Source organism: Podarcis vaucheri (genome assembly GCF_965113315.1).
Source record: "Podarcis vaucheri genome assembly, chromosome: 9".
In the NCBI taxonomy this organism is placed as follows: domain Eukaryota; kingdom Metazoa; phylum Chordata; class Lepidosauria; order Squamata; family Lacertidae; genus Podarcis; species Podarcis vaucheri.
The window spans coordinates 17,613,303-17,638,695 of record NC_138767.1 but is presented as its reverse complement, the minus strand read 5'-3'; the positions used below and the strand labels follow the sequence as shown (position 1 = coordinate 17,638,695).

Genomic DNA, 25,393 nt, shown 5'->3' with positions numbered 1-25,393 from the left:
AATTTTCCTCCGCCGTCTCTTTCCCCTGGTCTCAGATTCTGCCAGTCATTTCAGCCAGTCCCATATAGTCTATCACTTTCATCTGCCATTCTTCCAGAGTGGGCTTTATATACCAGAACAAACAAATTGAACTTTGTCCAGTCAAGAACTGGAAGTGATCTTATTGCTTTTAACGAAAATTATTGTTTTTTATTCGATTTTGTTCTATTATATAGGAAATCAGATTGGTGAGAAGCGGTATAGAAATCTTTTCATTTACAAATAAATAAAATGTAAAACTACAAGCAGCTCCAGTGCTGCTGTGGCTGCCTGGGGAACTTACCTATTATACAACATGGCAAGATAATTAACCTCATGGTACATGCCTCCTTACTTGACAAAGTAGGTCCAGTTGAACTCAATGGGGCTTACTTCTAAGTAGACATGCACAAGTTTGTGTTGTTAATCCACTACACATCCGTCTCATGAAAGAGCTGTCTTAGTTTTCTTTGTGCGCACGTGCACATATTGCATTATTTCAATTTTATAATGTTTTATTACTCGCAAACAGCATCTTGTAATAATGTACTTGATTAATCCTCACAGCTGAGTTGCAAATCTGTTTCTGCAACCTAATTTGTAATTATTGAGAGGGAACTTTAATTCAAATGCTGCAACGTTCCAAATTACTAAATTAATTTTGTCTACTTTCACAGATAGCATTAATGCTTAAATGTTTCTGCTCTTTCCTGTAGTGCATTAAATTTCTCCAGATATTCCTACGTGGTTTACAAAGGGTGGGCTCAGTGACAATTTGCACTGAACATCATTTTTTAGTTGGCTTCTCAAAGGCTTTACATTTCGCAGGGAAATCATTAGGTCTTTGTGTTGGGATTCCCTTGTTCTCTTTAGCAATAAATTTATGACTAATTATGAGCATTAATACCAAAAAGTTTGAATTCCAAAACAAACAAAAAAGATATACAGATCAATCCTTTACTTATCTACTTAAAAGTAAGCCCTGCTAAGTTCAATTGGACTTAATTCTAGGCAGGTGTGCATAAGGACTGTAGCCTTATGGTGCAAAGTTTGAAACATAAATATGGCAAAAGTGTTACATATCCATATTTTTGAGTGTTATTCATTAATTATTGTAACTGATACACTAAATATTGAGATTTCCCTCCTAAATTGTAATAATTTAGTCTTTATTGCAAGATTAGGTACTTTATTATTAAATGAATATTGCATTCCATACCTATGTTGTAATACATATAAAAATAATTTTTCCCCCAGCAATTCACTTTATTTTCTCTTAGCAAGACAGACAAGCAATCGAAACTTATACACAGACTTCCACTAGATTGACTCAGAAGGAACTAATTGATGAAAAAACCAGAAATAGTTTGGTCTATTTTTCCAAATGAATTTGCCAGGCCCCTGTCAAACCTTCAATCCAAGTGCACTAAGAAATAAGAGAGACACCTTCCTCAATGTCTTACTTCACTGTTGGGACTAGATAATCATCATGCAGCCCAGGCAGGTGAGTTCTGCTTAAAGGGAATTGGGTAGATTGGCTGGATGAATAGAGTGGGTGGGCCAGTGGGCATAACCTAGGTATTCTGTATTTTGAAAGAGAGGCAGAGGGGGAAAGTGATTAAATAAACTTGATGACAAATTGTCAAAATATCCATAAATGCCAAGTCCACTGGTCAATTTTCCAGAAAATCTGATCTGGAGTCGTAAACCATAGCATTCCACATCTTTCTTCTATAAAGGCAGCTTTTTTTAATCCAAGCTGGAAAATAATTCAGGAGCCCTGTAATGTTCACCTCTTCTACGAGGTCAGCTTTATGAGCCCTCAAAACTCATACTGGGACCTCAGCCAAACCAACTTTATGAGCATCCTTAGTAAGCCGAGTCTGTCACTCGGCAAATCAAAATATACAATGAATGGTTCTTGTTTTAATCAAAGGATTGACTTTGCCAAAAAAGAACAAAACTGCATGTATTCTCTTAACCCAAATTCTGTGTTTAATAATAAATCATGCACATTGAGATGCAGGTTAATTTCCAAGAAGATTAGGCTTTAGTGACCATTGGCCCAGAGCCTTAGAAGCATCGCTTAATCTCACTGTACTTTCCAGGCTTGCTCATTTGCTTACAAGTTTTTACCTGCATTAATTAAGCCTAGTAATTCATTTTATCAAAAATGAAAGCATAGCTTTCCAAGGTGTCACACACAACTCTGAACACTAACAGGGGAAATGAAATTTATTTTGTCCACAAAATTCTGCAGTGTGGTCTCCCATTGCATTTTGTCAAAAACCATTGTGTAAAAAGATCTGCGTAAAATTAGCTTAGCATTACCAAGACTTGCTGTTCACCATGCCAAGGGGTAGGGGGTCAAGTGCATGCTGGAAATTAATACAGGACTTTCCGGATGTGGCAGGTAAAATTGCAATCAGCTGTGCATCTGGCACTGGGCAATCACACACACAAAACCCAGAAGGCTGTGAAAATGCTCTAAAGTTCTTGGGTATAGAGCTAGATTAGATGTAGCCAAGTCAATACCATACAGAAGGAAATGTGCTACCTGCGTAAATCAGTGGACTATTTCTGTTGTGCCATCAAGGTAACCTTGGCTTCCCAGATAGCTGTGTTTGAACAGCAATTTAGCATTATTCTGGTTGGCAATATGTTTTATGAGAGTGTTAACAGCTGGCACACAGCATAATAAAAAGCATCACCAGTTCATTACAATAACAAATCTGATAAGGTGCTCTCCTGTTCAGTAAAGCAGCTCTTTCGATGTTTCTGCCCAGATAATGCACAAGCAGCTTAATTATCTACTTCCTTCCATCTCACCTTGCAACCCGGGACCTATCAATCACACACTTGAAGACTTAATACAACCAATTTAGATTACAAACAGAAACAGCATGCACCATATCCCCTGGAGAATGGGGATAAAGTTTTCAAGGAGGAGCAAAACTCTCAAGTTTTCTATTTAAAAAATGGCAGCTCTGTATCAAGCCCCGCCCTCTCCCCAACTTGCCCTATGTCCTGACATCATTATGGCTTGTGATTCCTCACCAGTGACAACCAAAATGCCAAAAACCTCATTGCAATAATAAGAATAAGAATAAGAATAAGAATAAGAATAAGAATAAGAATAAGAATAAGAATAAGAATAAGAATAAGAATAAGAATATCTTTATTGTCATTGCCCCCTTCGGGGACAACGAAATTACTTGACTGCTCCATTAAAACACTAATTAAACAATACAGTATAATACAGCAAGGGAGATTAGATGACTTTCAAAGTCTGGGCTTCCCATTCAGGGCCGAGATCGCTCTGGAGAAGAAGCTGTTCTTAAGACGGCTCGTTCTTGTCTTCATCGTCCTGTATCTCCGTCCCGACGGCAAGAGCTCGAAGAGACAGTGACCAGGATGCGATGGATCTTTTACTATGTCCAGTGCCTTCCTATGGCACCTTGTGGCATAAATCTGCTCTAAGGTGGAGAGTGGGCAGCCAACAATGCTCTCTGCTGCCTTAACAACCCTGCACAACCGCATCCTGTCCTGGGCAGTACAGCTTTCGTACCACACACATAAGCCATAAATGAGCACGCTCTCAATTGCACAGTGATAGAAGGCAAGCAGCAGTTTCTGCGGAAGATGGTTTTTCCTTAGTATTCTCAAAAAGTACAGTCTCTGCTGCGCCTTCTTCACAAGCCCCCTTGTGTTGACTCTCCAGGACAGATCATCTTGTAATTCAATGCCCAGAAATCTGAACGTTGTTACCCTCTCCACACAGACCCCATCAATCAAAAGTGGCTGGATGTTGCTCTTCTGTCTCCTGAAGTCCACCACAAGCTCCTTTGTCTTCCTTGTATTTATGAGCAAGTTGTAGCAGAATGAAAAGCTGAATTGGATGTAACTCCATTTTGATGGCCCCATGGTTACATTAGGGCCCTCTACATGATCCTCCCAAACTGGGCATCTGAAGAACTGAAGGGGCTTTGTTCAACTAGTTAAGTCATGTTATTTGCACCAATTAAGAGAAACAAAATCTAAACTCTCTGGAATTGCTTTTCAGCCTCATTCACCAGTTATGGTGAATATAATATGTCATTTAATTCCTCCCAGGATATTTAATTTTGCCAGTCTTTTTAAACCTCTGCACCGTGTACCATTGCATCATATATGCTTGGTCACTGTTACTTGCAGTACTGCAAAGGAAAGTTACTGTAACTTACCAAAAGTAGTGTCGTGGTGCCACTGGAGTGCCAAGACATAAAGTTTCCAATTAAAAAAGAGCTTTCCTGATTAATGTCCAGGAATCCAGTCTCTCACCCCTAATTTCCTACAGCAGCAGAACTATGATTTGTTACCTCATCCCTTCATATGTGAACACATGTGGAAAGTTTTCATTTACTATATTTCCTTTAATACTGTAGGCTCTGCTCTATCCTGAGTCTAAACAAAATGCCCAGCACCATCACAAATCTGCTTGGGCAAATGAATACATTTTAAATTGGCACCAAATAGAAAGTAAAGTAGGTATCGGCTGCATCTGGGATAGAAGGGCATTCCAAAAGCAGGGCACTACCAAAGAGAAGGCCCTTTCCGGCATCCTGATTGGATTTTACTTTGATTCTGACTTGATTTTAGGATGTAGGATGTATTTTAATTGATTGCTTGATTTTATGGTAATTTGTCATATATTTGATGCTAGCCGCTCTGAGCCCAGTTTTGGCTGGGGAGGGCAGGGTATAAATAAAATTTATTATTATTATTACTTATTATCCCCATGCACTGCCCCTCTCTCAGAGATATTGAGAGGGGCAGGCTTCTACAGGGAGAAGCAGCAGCATAACAGCAACAGCTCACTCAAAATAAACATGGAAATGGCGGAGACAAAAATAGATTGTGTGAATCAGTTCTCAGTGGAGTTGCACTCTGTTACACTGACATTTTATTATTGTGGTTTGTCAACGCTGATAGCATCAAGCAACAAAGCATAGTCTCACTGAAATCCTCAGCATACAAGAGACCTTTATTACGTATTTCCAGATTCCTTAGATTGTTCCTTGCAAGGCAGCATGAGCTTTCATCTGGCAGCCTGTGATCAGCCACACTTAGAAGTGCTTTATTTTCCAGAACACAAACTAGCTTCCTTTTTTGGTGTTCTCAGTTTAGGACACATCCCTTCCATTATGTAGCCATCTCAATATGTCTCTGGGCTTTTGTGTGTGTGTGTGTGTGTGTGTGTGTGTGTGTGTGTGTGTGTGTGTGTGGTTTTTTTAATGAATATGTTTGGTGCTTCCTACCAAGCTAAAATAAAGTTCACAAGAAGTTTTAGCATCCGCATTCCTTCAACAGAGGCTTGCTGAACTGTCACCATAGCAACACCAAGGAGACTTGGAATGTTTGCCCCAAATGTCAGTGCGCTTTTAAAAATTGTTTTATTTCTATGAATTCAAACAACAAATCAACTCTGAACAAATGTCATACAGCAGGGTAGTATGTGTGAAAAAAATATAATCTAGGCTTGAAGTGTTCAAAGTCTCTAGCTTATTAGCTTTCCGCTTCATCTTCCTCTGAACTCACCTGTAAATGCTGTTGGAGAAATATAATACAAATTTGCACTGGGGGAAGTAAGTGCTATGGGAGATCAGGGAGACAAGTATGACTTGTTCTGCATTGCCAAGGTACTTGATCCTACACAAAACATGATATTCATGGTTCTCACATCATTCACTGGGCTTTCGTCTTCCAGTGGTTAATTGTGCTTCTTCCCAGATTATCCACCCAGTAATTCAATCTGTTGCATGAATACAAGATCAGGTGGCTACACATTTTGACTAGGGGCTACACATTTTGACTATTACGCCAGTCTAAAGGGAGCTCTAACCGGCCAAGAACCGGCCAAGTACATCTTCATGGATGTACTGGTAGAATCCAACCTGACTGTATTTATTTAGAAAAGGGATCTTGTGGGTTATAGGTAGGTGTTCATTGAAACTGTCAGTTCAGTGTGCTTTTGTAGTGTGTGTGTGTGTGTGTGCGTGCACACACACACACACACACACACACACAGGGAATAATAATATTTTATTATCTTTATTAATTTATGCCCTACTTTTGCTATCACAGCTCACAACTAAATATACCATAGGCATATAAAACCATTCCTTCTGCAGAAAATTTCGACAACAATGCACCCATAAAACAACTTTATAGCAATGTCTAAAGGAAAATGATTTAGCTTGCCAAGGGGGAGAAAACGCCACAGTTTATATGCTCTGCCAAATCTTGGTGAGGAGGCTGTTTCAAAGCTGGACCACCAGCTGTGGAAAGCCACCCCCTTCTTTGTTGAAACATCCCTTCAAGAAATCAGGGTGTTTATTGCCATCTTCTGTCAAGCTTCTCCTGGCCCATAGTATTATAAACCGGAAAAGGCAAGCATCCAGAGATTAAGGTGGCTGCATAAGACACTCTGTTGTTGTGCAACAGCACCAAAACAACTTTAATTGTGCAACCTAAATTTTCTGCTATACATAGCAACAGTCAGAAGTGCTTGTTAAGTCAGTTATCTGAGAAGTAAGTGGAGGAAGATGCAGTGTGTGAATCCTGATAGGCAGAACTTATTCTCACTTTTTGCTAAGCAAACCAGAAGTATATTGTAATGTCTCACTCACTGTTTGGTCACTTCAGTCATTTTTGGCTGTTCCTTCTTCTTTCCTTCAGCAGTTGGTTCAATGGGAGTAAGCAACACAGCAGCACACGAGACTATAGACTGGTGTGAATCTTCCCGGCAAACTGCAAAATAACAGTGATTTGGTTACCACCAATGTATTTCTGGCTTTTCCTTCCCGACATTATTTTAAACATGGGCTTCTCCACTAACTGTCTGAAGCGATATAGTCCAGCAACAGGTTCACTGCACAAGTTTGCTGGTTGCATGCTTCAGCTCTGAATTAATGGGAGAATGGGAAGTTTAAGCAGTCCTGACATATGTAGCTCCTTAGTGCCTGATGTCCACATTAAGGCCTCAGCTACTCTTGAATGCTACATTTCAGAGCTCAGATGCCATTTCAGCATGCAACATACCAAAAATCATGGAAGACATTGGGTTTTAAAAGGCTGTTATACTTGCAGTTATAAGGAACTTGTGTATTCATACATCTTGTGTGTGAAAGTATATACAAGACACTAAAGCAGGGGTGGCTAACTTGTGGATCTGCGGATGTTGTTGGACTACAGCTCCCATCATCCCCAATCACTGGCTATGTTGACTTGCTTTGCTGGGAGCTGTATGGCAAAAACAGGGTCAAAGGCTCTCCAGCTCTGCACTAATGCCATGCTTATTTTTGTTCTCATTTATGAAGTATATAGCCTTCTTTTCAGTCTTTTCCAGTAAGGCCCAAACTATGAAAGCATCTTGGATAATCAACTGTGAGCAAGGAAAACCTATCATGAAGCACAAACATGAAAATTTCCCCTAAGGTGAACTTGTGATTGAAAGGGTTAGCATTATTAGCACCATTTCTTTCTCTTTCTTTCTTTCTTTCTTTTAAAGACATATGGGAATCATAACTACCTGACAGCTGTTAGAATCATAGAATCATAGAGTTGGAAGAGACCACAAGGGCCATCGAATCCAACCCCCTGCCAAGTTAGATGTATCTGAAAGTAGATGGGGGATTCCACACAGTTCCCAGTGGTCAGGTACGTAGCATAATAAAAACCAATGTAACCTACACTAATTAGCAAGCCTGCTGAGATAACTGCATCATTGTTTACTTATCATTTACTTAACTATAGCTTTTGCCCACTGAGTCACCTCCCTGGGGCAAAGATGGTATAAGAGCAACATTCACAGTGTTCTGCTATTTGTTAAACATGATCTCCCTGCAAACATACAGGAAACCTTGACCTTTATGTTCTAGCTATCACTGTTCTCCAGCATCAGGTTCAATCGCAAATAGCAACTCAGCCAGCCCTTCTTCGTCCTCAAGTTCAACCAAAATTCATGGCTCTACAGTTTATGTACCAAATACTGACACCACTAATACACCAATACACTGGTGAGGAAAGGCCATAACTCAACAGGAGAGCATCTGCCTTGCATACAGATGGTGGTATTCAGCAGTAGTTGTACTCAAGAGTAGAACAACAAGCAGAGAGTTGAATACAGCCCAGAAAGTTCCAAACTCAATCCCTGGCATTTCTAAGTAGGGTTGGGAAGCCCTGGGAAGCCTCTGCCAGTCACTGTAGTTCTCAACTGCATATACAGCCTCCACGGATACAAAAGGCTCCCTGCTGCAGATGTTTACCCTCACAACAGTGAGGTGCAGGTGTGTCTTGAAGCAGGACATGGAAGACCAGCTTTTAAATCCCCACTCAGCCATTAAGCTCACTTGGTGATCTTGGGCCAGTCACTGCCTAATCTACTAATTCCCAGCCTAATCTACTTCTCGGGGAGTTGAAAAGAAAAACTGCTCCCCCATTAGAGGAAAGGTGAGATATGAATGTAATAAATAACAACAAGCAGAGATGAAAGAGTTGCATGGAAGAGTCATACAAAAATTCAAGATTAAAACCAGCTAAAACTATTTTCAATCAGAATGGATAGCTGGACAGAGTCAAAGGTCAGGGTAATGTGGTGTGCTATCAGCAAAAGGTGAAAGCTATATAATAAAAGTGTCAGACAGAAAAGGAGGATAGTTTAGAGGCTGTCAAAAAGAATGTCCTCTATTGGTTTGTTGCTTCATTGTTTAAAACAGTATTGCTTTTTATTGTATTATAACACACAATGGGATCATATGATAAAGGCTAGGGAATAAAACGCCCATATATAAAAATTAATGGCTTCGGAAAATGAGATTTTCAGCTGGCACTGAACAGACCACAGTGTGGGTGCCAGGGGAGCCTCTATGGAGAGGGCACTGCGTCACTGAAAAAGTTATAAAATAATTAAAGCTTACAAAGTGCCTGGCTGCTAGACCATGCCAAAAGCCCATCTAGTTCAGCCTCCTAATTCATGTTGGCCAACAAAACACCTATCAGATGCCCACAAGCAGGATATGAGTGCAGTAGGCCATTCCCCACTTCTGATTCCCAGCATATCAAACCCCACTTGTGATTTGACTCTCTCTTTAGGAGCCACCTGCCTCACCTCATATGCCAACCTTAGTCCACATATGAAGGAGGGTCTTGTCTGATGTACATCTGACTAGGTTCTTAGGTCATCCTCTGAGGTGCTCTCCCAAGCACCCATGCCAAATGAAAGAATTTATCCAGACTAGCAAAGAGCTGCAATTTATTGAGTTCCTACATTTATGTGCTGTCTTGCAGCCAAAGCACTCAAAGCAGTTCCTAGTTTAAAGTCACAGCTTACAATCTAAAATACATTATTTGAAAGGGAAAAGGGAAAGCAAATATGTCAAATGACAGCCGCCCCAGCTGAACTGGTGGAGGGAGCCTTGCTGACCCATCTCCCCCTCAGAGACAGACAGGGGAATGGATGCTGACGGAGGCAGCATTTGGGATGGTAAGGGGAAATGGCCCTTGAGGAGGACCTTTGGTTTTCCAATTATTGGGTACCAAAGCACTTTAATTAAAAACATTGATATTTCAGCATTGTTATTTCTCTCTCTGTGTGTGTGTGTGTGTGTGTGTGTGTGTGTGAGAGAGAGAGAGAGAGAGAGAGAGAGAGAGAGAGAGAGAGAGATTATTTTTCTTCTTCTGCTTTAAGCAGGTGGAGGCCAGACCCTATGTGGGCTGAGCATTGCAAGGTAAAAATTTAATACATACAAACATACATACATAGTACCCTTAACAGGCCCATATTTTATCTTACATTTCAACATTATAGAAGCAAATGAAACTGATGGTGGTTAGCAGCAGTGGAATTGCTACAGAACTTCTGTTTTTTAAATCATTAGTTACGAGAATGCGATTACAGACGACAATGATCCCCAAAGGGTTAGTTGCTATAAATCTGCAATTAAGCCACAGGCCAGGTTCTTTAAACACTGCAGTCACAATGACAAAATTGTAATTACTGTAATAGGACCATTACTACCAAATGAATTACATCCTATGAAGCTTTATCTGTTTTCCTGCCTTCTTTCACAATAGTCACGAAAGAATACAGTTATATCTACTTCGTATTGTCAAGAAAGGATCCCAGTGGAGAAAATGCTGACTTACATCATCCTAATAGTTGGATTTAAGGATACCAAGGACAATTGATTTGTGCTGCCGTCATCATGGTGAAATCCATAAAGAAATCAAGCTGTTCAATGCTATACTTGGTATAGAAAAATACTTGCCCCTGAATGTGTAAGTAATGCAATTTTTAATATTCCATCCTATACTGCTCTGCATGTTTCTATGACCTTTATCCTGGAAAGCTTAAGTATACATGCAAATTATTTACTTTAACATTGAAACTTACGTTTTGCTGGCATTTCTGTCACAACTGAGCAATGCAAGCATCCAGAATAATGTTAAAATTCATAAAGCTACTGTTTTGGCCAGACCCTTTGGAAAACTACAAGGATCAAAATAATCCAATTACCTCTGGGGATGTTAAGAAGTTCTACTGTACAAAAGAAAACAAACACACTGTATATACGGTGCAGTTCCCTATAGCTGTGGATGTCTGTTTTTTGTTTGCTTAGTGGGTTTTAGATTTTATTTTTATTCAACTTTTTCCAATATATAAATAATAACTTCCTCTTTTACCCCTCCTCCCACCATTTCAACATGATGTGCTAATTATTGAAGGAACTAAATGCAGAGGTTAATTTCCTTCATGAGCACCCCATGCAGGAGATAAGCCAACAGGTGCATGGTCAGCCAAGCCAGTTGCTATGGTAATGGCCCACTGCCAACTATATACCGTATTTTCCGGTCTATAAGGCGCACCAGACCACAAGACACACCTAGTTTTTGGAGGAGGAAAACAAGAAAAAAATATTCTGAATCTCAGAAGCCAGGACAGCAAGAGGGATCGCTGCACAGTGAAAGCAGCAATCCCTCTTGCTGTTCTGGCTTCTGGGATAGCTGCGCAGCCTGCATTTGCGCACACACATTTCCCCTTACTTTTTAGGAGGGAAAAAGTGAGTCTTATAGAGCAGAAAATACAGTAAGTGATTGGGGAATGTCAGCTCATCGGTCAGTGAGTCTGTCTGTGTATCGGAGTCAGTCTTGTGAAGTGAATGAGTCTGTCTGTGCAACGTTTTGATTTGCTGGAGCAACAGAAATACTTTATACTTGTATGCATATATCTGCAAAGGCTACAAGTTGTATGTATAGATCAATGTCCAGAACTGTATTACTGAAACCTTATATTCTGCAAAAAATATTCTGCTATTTTGGACCTAAAGCTGTCTCGGTGTGGTGACTGGAACTGGGGGCGAATTCCACTACATGGGTATCTAATCTCAGATTCCCAACACTAATTTGCGAAGGAAATTTGGTATGAAGGAAAGAAGTGGGTGCAAGGATACAGTCATTTTCTACTTACTGAAATAGTAGTACCTCCATCTCTCTCTCTCTCTCTCTCTCTCTCTCTCTCTGTGTGTGTGTGTGTGTGTGTGTGTGAGAGAGAGAGAGAGAGAGAGAGAGAGAGAGAGAGAGAGAGTGTTCAGTACCTCAACTATACAGTGATGTGGAACAATTGCTTTGGTTTCTCCCCTTTCATCAAAACTCCATCAGGAGACAGTCTGTCAATCAGGTAGAGGAAATTTGTGTAGTCAACCACACATGAGGTTGTGACACACCTGGCCACACTGCAGCCATGACGGATAGCACTAGGAGCTGCCCCAGTTCAGTTCAGTGCAGCTCAGCTCTTTGCCAGCAGGTTTACCAGTGGTAATACACAATTGAACAAGAATTCATTAAAAACATTTCTATGGTGTGATCCAAAGAACAGGGAAGCACACCCACATTATGAGCTCCCATACATTGCACACAACCAACGGGGCTTTTTCCTCTTCAATACTCGGCTTGTACAGAAGAACAACTTAGCATTAAACTATCAAAATGTCACATCATTATGTAATGGAGCTTAGAGCAGATATATCATTAAAGGGTTGGTAGGTCCTGAGATAATGTGATGCTGGTGCTTCTGGTTTGGCAGCATAGGAAAAAGACAACCCTGATTACGTTTCATCGAGCTATTATTATGCAGGAAGATGTCACAGTTTAATGTTCCCAGCATCGTTTTCTGTGAGATGTTTTGTGGCCTGCTCATTATGAAAGGGGAGGGCATAATCCCTGCCAGTGAGCTATATGTGTCTGTGGTATATTAAAGCTCTGAGCCCAAATAAGAAGGAATTCTGCCAAATTGCTGTGGATATCATGATTCTATGGTGCAACCATGTATTTTTACCCTTGGGAAAGGTCTCCCCCTGCCCATTTTGGCCTGTTTCTCAGGACTTTCCTGCAACTGTGCCTAATGGTTGCTAGAAATCATTCTTTTTTATTGCTCAAGCCCATTTGCCTACTATAAGAAAAAGAAAGAAAGAAAGCACAGACACATTTTTTTTACATGTTGTACCACTTTTCAAGCCATCTAAGTCTTTGTGAATCCAAAAACGAGCCAAGCCACAAATACAGTGGTGCCTCGCAAGACAAAATTAATCCGTTCCGCGAGTCTCTTAGTCTTGCGGTTTTTTCGGCTTAGCGGCTATTAACGGCTTAGCGGCTTTAAGAAAAAGGAAACAAACTCGCAAGACGTTTCGTCTTGTGAAGCAAGCCCATAGGGAAATTCATCTTGCGGAACAACTCAAAAAACGGAAAACTCTTTCGTCTTGTGCATTTTTCGCCTTGCGAGGCATTCGTCTTGCGAGGTACCACTGTACATGTGACTTCACATACTTCCCCAGTCTCAAGGAGAGAAGATTTCCAGTGGGGAACCAGAAAATTCTTTGCTTATAATGCACAAGCTGAATTTACTAACAATTTAATTGCCCAGATTAAACTGGACCTCATTGAAACACATTTAGCTGCATTTTGGAGCGCATGATCACACACATTATTAGAACTTATTTAGGAACATACTACTAATTAGTTCACTAAACCTCTACTTATAAGAACATGATTTAATCTCTAGTGTGCAATTACCATCTTAGTTGATTGGAATTTAGGAACATGTCTAAAACTGATACTTGACATTTGTCCAAGGAACAGCAGTTTAACAGAAAATATTTAAAGCTGATTGCAAAATGTTCCAAATACTAGAAATTTTACACATCTTATTGCACCTAGAGTTGCACTGAATATTTCCCAATTTCTTGGCTGGAAACAGTGCTTTTTGGTGGGCGGGCTTGGAAATGTTTAGTGACAAACCCATTAATTGTGTGAACAGTCACTTTCACAAAGTGGCTGGGGCAACCCAGTCAGATGGGCAGGGTATAAGTAAATAATATTATTAATAATAATTAACTGTCATTGTATTCTCTAACTGATCCTAAGCAACAATCTGCCAGGTTCTATGGAGTTGATTTCTTCTGAAAGAATTTGGGTGCTCATTTATATTAGGCTGGAATATTCAGAAATAAGGGGCAAACCCCTTATGGAGTTGGGTTGGGCTGTGGATAGAAGATAAATTTGTTCAATTTACATTTTAAATATAACAGTCCTAATCTGCTTGTCCCAGACTTATATGCAGATAGGAACCCAACCATTAATAGCCTTATGAAGTTCTCGGAATTCTGTGATGCATTTTTGGTATTTTAATACAGTATGCAGACAAAAGTATGTATTTAAGAGGAAATGCATGGAAAACCATACGAAATGTGAATTTTAGGGGAAGAATGTGTACACAAGGCGTTCAATCTAATTGCAAATTGTTCATGCATTTTTTTATTTAAAAAAATCCATTAAAGGAGAGCAATGATGGAGCACATGTAGAACTGATACAAAAAAGGAAACAGAAACTTCTGGCCCAAGACTGGACAGCCCTTCAAACAGAAGACAACTTCCAACACAGGACTGTCATTCATAATGTAGGGCAAAGGCCATCCAAGTAAAAGCGAAGCTTCTCATTAGTTGCATTCTATGCAATGTGTATTGTGGGGTAAACAGACTGAAGTGAAGAAACGTTTGTCCCATAGTCTTATTCATATTAAATACAACTTGAAAAAAGAAAAAGCATCAAACCAAAGTTGCTAAATAAAGATACACATTTCATTTCATATGTGGTCTAAACAAAGGAAATTCATTAAAATATATGGTCTGATCATGCCACAGCCTAATGAGCCATGTTCACAACTAAACCATGGTTTGTTTTAACTACGGTTTGGCATTATGTATGAGAGCAACAGCACTGCTTCACTGCTGTTTGCTTGACCACCCAACCCCAAATGCTCACCAATCTGCAAAGGCACAAAGAAAGGAGAATGGTGGGATAACAACCTTTGGAGAAACAAGTTGTGGCTTGCTTGTTCCTTCTATGAGATGATGCATAGTTTGTTGAAGAAACCATACTTAAACAATGACTTAGTGCTAATGTGAGAAAGCAGTCAATGTACTCAAAGACAAGCTACTCACGGGCTCATCCTGCCTTGAAAATATCAAATTTAAGCACCTGCTTAAGAGAAAAGAAATTTCCTTAATTAGGCCCTAAGCCAGAGCTCTCCAAACTGTGTGTCATGACACATTAGTATGACGGCTACAGTGTGTAGGTGTGTTGCACGAACACTCCCCATGCACCTTCCGTTGCTAGAAAAAGGTTATCAGGCTTCCTCTAACTCAGCCCTCCAGATGTTTTGAGACTACAATTCCCATCATCCCTGACCACTGGTCCTGCTAGCTAGGGATCATGGGAGTTGTAAGCCAAAAACATCTGGAGGGCCGAGTTTGAGGAAGTCTGGGTTAGTTTAACCTCCATCTTGCTAGTAAAACTGAATTACTGTGTCGCAAAATGATGCATGTCTAAAAAGTGTGTCACCAACATGAAAAGTTGAGGAAGCTCTGCCCTAAGTAGAGCTGTGTCCGTGTGTTCGTGTGTGTGTGTGTGTGTGTGTGTGTGTGTGTGTGGTGTTTTTCTATGCCCACATAGCTGAACATTGCAGTGCAATTACATTTCAGGTGCTGAGCAATACCAATGTGACAATTTTTGCTGTTATTAGATACTCTGTGGTGTATTAGTTCAAATCTGGAAAATCAGAGAAGTTTAAAATGGAAGAGATTTTCAAACCAATCTCCCTGTCTATTGATTTCTCCCCCTTTGCAATAACTTCTCCTGAGCTTTCTACATCTCATTTTAAACAGTATTATCTACCATCAACTTAAATAGTCTTCACCTCCACAGAATTGTAACCTCTGGATGATGTTAACTGGTGCGACGCAGCATACACCTGACCCAAGTCTCTTAGAAATATTCTCATCATCTGGGGAATTTTAAGTAGCATTTCAAACCCGAATAATTTATCCTCATGAAAAAGTATGACAGGTCTTTAAAGAAATAAAAGCAGCTTCCTTTTTCAAATTCTTCAACACACATTATTAAGGCATATTTGATGCACACAGAGACATAAAATGAAGAATATGGCACCTTGTACTTACATGCTGTCATTTCCATGATTATGTACCAGAAATAATAATGCTGATTTTAACTAATTTCATGCAAAACATTCATCTATTACAACAGTTATCTGAAGGACAGTGTACACCTTATAATGCTGCTATATTAATTAACCACATAAATCAATAGAGAGAACACACCGTTAATTTTTAATCATTAATTAATTGTTTGGCTACTTTTCTTACTAAAGCTCAAGGCTTAATTAAGCAACAGAGGAATACTTTTTCATGCTTCCTGACAGCCATTGTTATGAAAGTGTGGTCTGATCTAAAAAAAATGCCCAATTAAGCATACGTTTTGTGCATTTCACATTTTTTTAATACAATCCCTGACACAAGAATGTAGCATATGTTAAAAATAAACACACACACACACACCCCTCTCACACTGGATCAAACTTGCTATCTACAGCTGGCTCAACAACTGTTCCTGAAGTTTAGCTGAAACCCTTCACATATCTTCAGAAGTCTCGTTTTTCAAACCACAACATGCAGCAAAGTCATCCATTTATATCGACGGATGCATTTTCAAAATGTTTTTCATGCTCCATAATCAACATTTCCAAAATCATGTTACAAACAAAAATAAAACCACAATTATTTTCATGACAAAAACCACAGTCAACAGAGAAATACTAAAACAGCATAGAACAGAAGTATTGCAAACCGCCTTACAGTGAGTTATCCCATTAATCTACCTAGCTGAATATTGTCTACCCTGTGGAAGTGGCTTTCCAGAGTTTCAGGAAGGGTTTTTCCCAGCCCAGTCTGGAGATTCTGGGAACTGAAGTACAGTAATCATAGTTAGAACAAACCTCAGTTATCTAAGTTTGGATGTCACAAGGGACTTTGATTGGTATGGAAACTCTCTGGCTCCTTATCAAGTGCACAGAGGGGAAGGGAAAGAATGTGAGGTTGAGGTTTCGGCAGACTTGTTCCTGTAACAATAAACCATGATTTAGTGCAGGCATAGGCAAACTCGGCCCTCCAGATGTTTTGGCACTACAATTCCCTGACCACTGGTCCTGTTAGCTAGGGATGATGGGAGTTGTAGTCCCAAAACATCTGGAGGGCCGAGTTTGCCTATGCCTGATTTACTGTTATGTCTGCATTTTGTCATTGGTTTGGAAAAGTACTGCGATAGGTTTAGAATATACATGATGGGTACGTATATGAACAATTTGATGAGGCCTCAGTGTAGGTGATCTGTTAGGTATAAGTTGATAATGGTAAATTCATCCTCTGCAAAGTGGTTTGATTTTTTTTGTGATACCTTTGTGTCCTGCTACCCTTAGTTAAAGTTGCAAAATTCATCGCTGGCTATATTTAATTTGAAATCCCGGCAATGCATATTAAGCAACTAAATTACCATAAGCATCTGCATGCTACTTGGCAAAGCATGTATTTGTATATTTGATAGTTGCTGCCTACTTCTACAGTGGTGCCTCGCAAGACGAAATTAATCCGTTCCGCGAGTCTCTTCGTCTAGCGGTTTTTTCGTCTTGCGAAGCAACCCTATTAGTGGCTTAGCGGATTAGCGCTATTAGCGGTTTAGCGGCTATTAAAGGTTTAGCAGCTATTAAAGGCTTAGCGGATTAGCGGCTAAAAGGCTATTAGTGGCTTAGTGGCTTAGAAAAAAGGGGGGAAAGCGGGGGGAAATCGGAACACTCGCAAGACGTTTTCGTCTTGCAAAGTAAGCCCATAGGGAAAATCGTCTTGCGAAGCAGCTCAAAAACGGAAAACCCTTTTGTCTAGCGGGTTTTCCGTCTTGCGAGGCATTCGTCTTGCGGGGCACCACTGTACTTACAAATGTTATCTGTGGCTGTTACGCAGGGGGGGAGGGGCGGGGATGATGCATGAGGTAGGTTGCGATAATATAGATGCACTTAGCCTGAAGTGTAAGAAGGAAAATCTCATGAGCTGATACCATGAGTTATTTCCCCCCCAATACAATTATACATGCATGTAAAATTACATGTATGTCAAACTTTGCAGCTGCATTAAATGAACCAATTACTTGAGATTACAAGCCATGAAGCTTCTAAAGAACAGAGAATGGATATATTGTAATTTCGCAGCATAATGGGTCAAGACTGCATATCCCTCAACTAATTCAATTAAATTGGAACATCTTGGGGGGGGGGGTTGGGAGGGAACATTCTCCTGCACAGGAGTGTGCTCCAAAAGATGGGTGTCCCAGTTTCCCACTGCATCATGTTGGAGATTATGGGACTGAGTCCAAAGGAGAACCTATTTTGTGAAAATCTACTTGTGCAGAAAATTCACCCATGTGATCAGTACGGGGCTGTGAAAGTGAGTGATCCCTGATGTAGCCTTCAAAAACAGCTGCCCTCAGTCTTCATGGGTTTCATTTGCCCATACAGCCATCAGAACACAGTCAGATTTGGTAAGTTGCGCAGTAACATCATCACATTCAGTACATGATTCCTAACTAGCAATCCCAGTCAACAGAGAAATCAAACAGGAAAAAAATTGGCTGAAAATCAGCAGCAGAATGAAAAACCATTTGGCCACAAACACTTGCCAACAGAAGGATTAAATCTGGGAGTGGGGAGCATTCCCTCAAAAACTCACAAGTTCAGGCTCAAGGTGAACATTCAGTGCAACCCTAATAATAATAATAATAATAATAATAATAAACGAAAACATAACTTTGTTAATTAGAAATCAAGGAGGATATAATCTGACAATTGTATTCATCTTGCCTCCGCCTATCTGAAATAATAAATAAAGTTTCATGAAATTGTGCCAGATTATCCATTTGGAAAGCTTGAAAATTGTCTTTTACTTCAAAGCTGAACCAGATGCCTCCCATTTGAATGCAAATTAATATCTGCAATTAAAAGGTGTTCACCAGCAGACAGCATTAAAAATGTGACAGGAGATAATCCTTTCAGAATACCACTAGAACACCAATAAATATGTATGAGAAAATCATGATAAGGTCACTACAAGGGTTTGATAATAGAGTCATCTTCCTCTTCAGGGACTGGAAAGAGAGGAGGACTCTTGGTCTTTTAACATTTAGCTCATTATCTGACAAGCACTAGTTCATGTGTGTAAGACTTACAGTGCACTGCCATAGGAGCTAGAATGGCAGACAACAGGAACAGCAACCTGAATAACAACCAGCCTGAGCTTGAAACCACCACATAGACAATTGTACTAACATACCTATATCAGGTTTTGGATTATGGTGCTGGAGGAGACTCCTGAGAGTCCCATGGACTGCAAGAAGATCAAACCTATCCATTCTGAAGGAAATCAGCCCTGAGTGCTCACTGGAAGGACAGATCCTGAAGCTGAGGCTCCAATACTTTGGCCACCTCATGAGAAGAGAAGACTCCCTGGAAAAGACCCTGATGTTGGGAAAGATGGAGGGCACAAGGAGAAGGGGGCGATAGAGGACGAGATGGTTGGATAGTGTTCTCTATCAGCATGAGTTTGACCAAACTGTGGGAGGCAGTGGAATACAGGAGTGCCTGGCGTGCTCTGGTCCATGGGGTGATGAAGAGGCGGACACGACTAAATGACTAAACAACAACAAACCTATATCAGGCAGGCAGTGTGTTGGCATCTTCCAGCATTAATGCAAGTATCCCATCATTTAAGAAGCCAAATGTCTATAGATGTTGTATATTTATAAAACCAGATGTGCATAGAATGCTGTTGAACCATCACTCTGGGACTTCAGGATTATGAACAGACTTTTGCAGATAATTCAAAATATGAAAGAAATGTGCTGAGAGCCAGTGTAGTGTAGTGGTTAAGAGCGGTAGACTCGTAATCTGGTGAACCGGGTTCACGTCTCCACTCCTCCACATGCAGCTGCTGGATGACCTTGGGCTAGTCACACTTCTTTGAAGTCTCTCAGCCCCACTCACCTCACAGAGTGTTTGGTGTGGGGGAGAAAGGGAAAGGAGAATGTTAGCCGTTTTGAGACTCTTTCGGGTAGTGATAAAGCGGGATATCAAATCCAAACTCCTCCTCCTCCTCCTCTTCTTCTTCTCTTTGAATGCTGTGGTCTATTCGTCTCTCAGACCCTGCATGTGATCTCTGCCCCTCACCGCACCCGTCAAGATCCAACTGCAGTGAATAAGCCTTTATTGCATCGGAACACCATCTACAGCAGCTCCCAAGTATTATGAGGAGTAATTGGTGGAGTGGATTAAAGAATCAGAGAACTGTAGAGTTGGAAGAAACTCCCCAGGTCATCTAGTCCAACCCCCTGCAATGCAGGAATCTCAACTCAGGCATCCCTGAAAGATGGCCATCCAACCTCTGCATTAAAACTCCCAATGAAAGAGAGTCCACCACCTTTTGAGGGAGTCCGTTCCACTGTAAAACAGATTACTGCCAGAAAGTTCTTCCTGACATTTAGTCAGAATCTCATTTCTTGTAACTTGAATCCATTGGTTTAGGTCCTGCCCTCCAGAGCAAGAGAAAAGAAGCTTGCTCCGTCTTCCATGTGACAACCCTTTAGATATTTGAAGATGGCTATCATATCTTCTCTCAGTCTCCACTTTTCCAGGCTAAACATACCCAACTCCCTCAATCGTTCCTCATTAGGGCTGGGAGGTATCTGTTTCCAACAACATAACAAAATACATTGTCCTTCCAAAAGTAGAAGAGAGCCAATTTAAAACAACAACTATTTTTCGAACATTCATAGATTATGTCCACAAATGCCAAGTCAGGAGCCATTCAAAGCAAGACAGTTTCACCATCACTACCAGAGGATAAATCTACTGTACAAAAATAGCAGCTTTTGCTTCATCATTTATGCTTACTTGCTCACAACATTTCCTCAATGTAGATATGAGCCTCCCACTTACATTTCATTCATTTCATAACTGCACAGAGACATTTCATCTGCTGTAGTGATTTCCCACTACTTCAAAAGGCAGGAATTTTTTTAATGCTTTCAACTATGGGCAATATTTACACACACACAACTGAGACACATATAAGACTTGGCAATTGGGGAAAGGCAAATTTCTCAAACAGCCATTAAACTATTTGGTTTCGCTACAGAAAAGTCATAAAGGGAATGGAATTCCTGTCCACACCAGAAACCAACAGAAAACAATTATTGAGGCAGCACTGTGCAAGCAGACAGATGTGAGTAATTGATATCAGCAAAGGGCAGTTCACCAGTTAGTAACTACACCAGACATGGGCAAACTCGGCTCTCCAGATGTTTTGAGACTACAATTCCCATCACCCCTGACCACTGGTCCTGTTAGCTAGGGAAGATGGGAGTTGTAGTCCCAAAACATCTGGAGGGCCGAGTTTGCCTATGCCTGAACTACCCCCTTGTACAATTATGATGACTGAGGTAGCAAGTGTGCAGGTAATGACTGACTGAATGGTGTCAGCAGACCAAATCCAAGATTGTGAATACCTCCAGTCCAAGTACTCACAGATTTCCACCAACAAACAGATGTTGTTTCCCTACTGCAGGAGGTCTTTCTTTGCCAGTTCAGTTTGTATGCACAGAACTACATGGATCATCAACATGGAGTCTAAAAGTACAGCCAGTACTTATTACCAAACGGCTACTTACGTGGTTGAGGTTCCCAATGGAGAATAAAGAATCACGATCACATGGGAAACAGCAGGCTTTATTGGACACATCCACAACTGTAGAAGTGGGTGGTGGGAGACTTAGAACACGGAGAAGGGCCAATGACTTCTAGAATCTTACCGGAAAAACTGAATGGAATTCCATTCCAAGTAGGATCAATGGGCTTGAAGCAGCACACACAAAAAGACAAGCCTGAAAATGTGCTGCTCTTAACATCAAGTTACTCAAGTCAAGAAAAGCTAGGTGATGGGCCAGCAATAGTGGAGGTGTTGTCTTATTCATCTCAAGTACTTGGTGTTATGTGGAAGACTGGGAGCCCTGAAGGCTCAGAACTGGTTTCCTGATGTCTATGTCATCCATGTGGAGCTTCAGATGAAGAAATGCAGGCAATTCAAAGTGGGAAGGTGTCTAACCAAAAAAATTAGGTAATAGCAGACAACCAATTCTATGCTAGTGTCTGCTACAGAGCTTCTAGATCAGTTATTTGCTTGTGCACACATGCACTCTCAATGTGAGGAACTCCCTCCCTCTGCGCCCCCCCTTTTCCTTCACTGTCAGATTAGCTAACCAGACTCTAATCCGTTGCTGACTTTCTTTGCCTATCTATTCCAGGTATTTGCCAACCCTTGGATAAAAGTGGATACTACACTTTGAGACTTAGAGTATAAGACAAGCAGTGAAGTCTCAAAGGCAGAAATCCCAGAAAATGAATTATTATTGTGTCTGGTCCATAACCCACCAGTATTACAAACAGTCTATACCAAACCCTTTACAGTCAAAGCAAACATAATCCAAATATAAACTGCAATAGCTTGCAAGCATTATTATAGTTCTAATATAATATCAACCTACTAGGAGATGATATATAAGAAATGAACTGAATATTAGTGTTTGGTGTTTATATGTTCAATATCCCCTCTAAAATTACAAGGTACGCTCTTTTATGGATCTAAAATAATGCCATTTTTCTACATAAAAGCTGCATGTCTTTCTTTATTTCAACATAAATATATTTTCATTACATAGAATGCTCTTGTTACTGTTGAAAACATCTCCATGGGAAAAGTTCAAAATCTAGGCCATGCATATATGTACATACAACCTGTTTTTGATCTGGTGGACAATTTCCATCAGATGACACCCAGTGTATTCCTACAAACCATAATACCACTAGCTGGGACCCAATGTGCCCAGGCAAACCACTGGGGCTATCCTAGTATAAGCAAGAGCAGAGGAAACCACCCAGGGAGCAGATGATGTTTAGCTTGTTGGAACTGGCAAAGGGAATCTGCTTGCCCCTGGTTCTTCCTCAAACAAATTGAGGACAGCCACCTTTCTAAGCTTTACCTCCATGCCCAATCTGCACCTTGGATTTTCATCAAGTTAAATTTAGGGATAGAAGTTCATGCATTTAAGTCTGACCCCGCACAAAAAAATCATTGGAGTATCATTAATCTAACATACCGTAAATATAAGTGGAAGAAACAATAACAAAAAAATCATTTGTTATGATACAATAGGCAAAAAACTATCCATTATATAATAACAAATCATACCTGTAGCCAGTGCTTTTTTTTAGGGGGTACTCAAGGGTACGCAGTACCGGCATCTCTCTTTTTTGTTGTTAAAGGTGTGGCACTTACCGTAACAACTTCATGGTGAATACTCGCACTTATTTTTCTAGGGAAAAAGCACTGCCTGTAGTACTAGATGTTACCTCCAGCATGCTTCTGAGACTAATATTCTATTTAGACAGACACCTCTGCACACATAGATTAGGTATATACACACACACAAGAGAGCCAGCTAGATGCAGAGTGTCAGTGGTATGACAAGAGACTTGGGAACCAATCTATTGCAAATCAGTCAGAAATTGACCAGGCACCCAATCAACACCCAAGACTCACCCTACAGGTTATATATTGGTTGGAAGAGATCTTATATGAAATTCACACCCTAGAAACTCAATTCACATATTAGAAACTCAACATTTTGAGGGTCAGGTGAGTCATCCTGGGATGTGAATGTCATGTAAAACCTCTTTCTACCCACATAAACTTCCTGAGGCAGGGGGAGTCTTTTCCTTGGTCGATTGCTGGCTGCTTCACAACAGAATAGTTCCAGAGTCTCTTGTTTTACCAGTGACACTCTACATCTAGCTAGCTCCCATGTGTGTATATATAATCTATATCTATATAAGTGTGTGGGCATCTGTGTAAATAAAATATTAAATCTTTACTACTGAGATTTTTTTCCAGCTTATTTCACTTTGACGGTGTTGGCGGTGTTCAGTTACGGTGCTTTAATATGTCTTTATACAGATTTCCATTATGTTCTTTTTAATGGAGACAAGAATATTTCCCTTTCTCTTTCCTGAAACAAACTGTGTACCATGTTGATATTTAATGAGCCATTGCCTAGTCTATGTGAAGCGGGTGGATTGAATATATTTCACCCCCTCAAATATTTACTGGATGAGAATGAGTTGACTTTCGATGTAGAAAATTATTATTTGCCAGAAGTACTGCATTCATGACTGAATATGTGGGTAGTTAAGGTGCAGACAGCAGGCATTCTACTGCCTATTAAATCAGGTTTCTTTTTTTTTGAAAAAGAAATGTTTTAGAAAAAAACACACCTGTCATTATAAGGCAAGGGAATGAAATTCATTCCTTTAAAAAAACTAATCCATAAGTTTGCACATTTCATCAGACTATAAGGATAGTATTTGACTAATTCATACTGTGAATATGAATATGTTGGATGCAACCCTATGTCTTCAGTCAGACACTTTGTGATTGTAGGAATAACTGAACAATGACACTATGATCTTGATAGCTAAGTGAGTTAATAAGTAACAAATGAGTAACTGCCATCCAAACAATTCAGCAAAACAGTTAATGGATCAAGCCTAATTAAGACCAATTATTTTAGACAGAACCTCTAAAATCTAAGACCACTAGACAGATTTATTTGTTTACTTCATTTATATGTGGTACAGCACTTTGCAAATGTCATAGGTGGCTTACAACAGACAAATAGATAAAATGCATAAATTCATAAAGTAACATAAGCCTTTTAAATAGGTGTGTTTCGGAAGGCATTGGCCCACCAGATGTTGCTGCACTGCAACTCCCGTCTTCCCTGGCCATTGCCCATTCTTGCTAGGACTGATGGGAGTTCCCCACCAAAAGTTCCCCACACCTACCTTAAAGCAGGGGGCCAATCAAATGCCCCTCCCTTATAGTCACTTTTAACGACTTGTCTTTTGTTTCTATCTGTTTTATGTGAGTTATAATCACCTTTAACTATTAGCTTTTATCCCTTTCCTCTTTAAGTCTTATAAGGTTTGGTGGTGATGAATGCCCCTGGAAAGCTCACAAGTGGCTTGTGACAGGGACAGCCATCTCCTTTACCTGTTGCTGGTGTCTAGAGCTTACAGCTAAAAATAATTAAGGCTGCATTCCTACACACTTACAAGGGACCTCACTTTTGTGAACACATGGGTAAGATTGCTCTGAAGAAGATCTATCATCTATGAATTTGTCTGCTCCAGGCTTCCTCAAACTCGGCCCTCCAGATGTTTTTGGCCTACAACTTCCATTATCCCTAGCTAGCAGGACCAGTGGTTAGGGATGCTGGGAATTGTAGCCTCAAAACATCTGGAGGGCCGAGGTTGAGGAAGCTTGGTCTACTCCCTTTAAAAAAAAAAATCAGCATTTTGTAATGAAGTGAGTTGTGCAAAAAGTACTTCCTATATCAGTCATGAGCTTGAGCATTTTGAGCGGCCTTCTCGAACCTATGATCGGTAGATATTGTTGGACTACAATTCCCATCATCCCATCCAGCATGGTCAATGGGCAGATGTGATAGTAACTGTAGCCCAATGACATCTGGGAAAGCCTATTCAGAGAAAAATAGTAATTTCTTTATTTTAATGCTGAATGCATGAGCACACGAAGCTGCTTTGTATCCAGACAGACCATGGCTTCTTACCCCAGGATTTTCTTACTAGAACTTGAAAGGAGGGGGGGGGGACCCTTCTTCAGAATATGTAATATATATTGCAAGGTGTCTTCAGGATAAAACAGGAACATTAAGAATAATAATTCAGTATTAATCCATTATCACAAAATGTTTCCCCGAGCACAGCATAGTTTTGGATATTCCCATCCGAACAGAACAGTGTAAAGCAGA

The 25,393-nt window shown here is 40.2% G+C and overlaps 1 protein-coding gene across 6 annotated transcripts in view; it reads right to left on the bottom strand.

The window, feature by feature from the left end:
- Positions 1-25,393, bottom strand: part of CCSER1 (coiled-coil serine rich protein 1) — a 726,914-nt gene that overhangs the window by 513,442 nt on the left and 188,079 nt on the right. For all 6 annotated transcript variants that reach the window (XM_082236373.1, XM_082236372.1, XM_082236374.1 and 3 more), the window contains one exon: positions 6,687-6,807. In XM_082236373.1, coding sequence (XP_082092499.1) covers positions 6,687-6,807 — 121 coding nt within the window. The remainder of the gene's footprint in view (positions 1-6,686; positions 6,808-25,393) is intronic.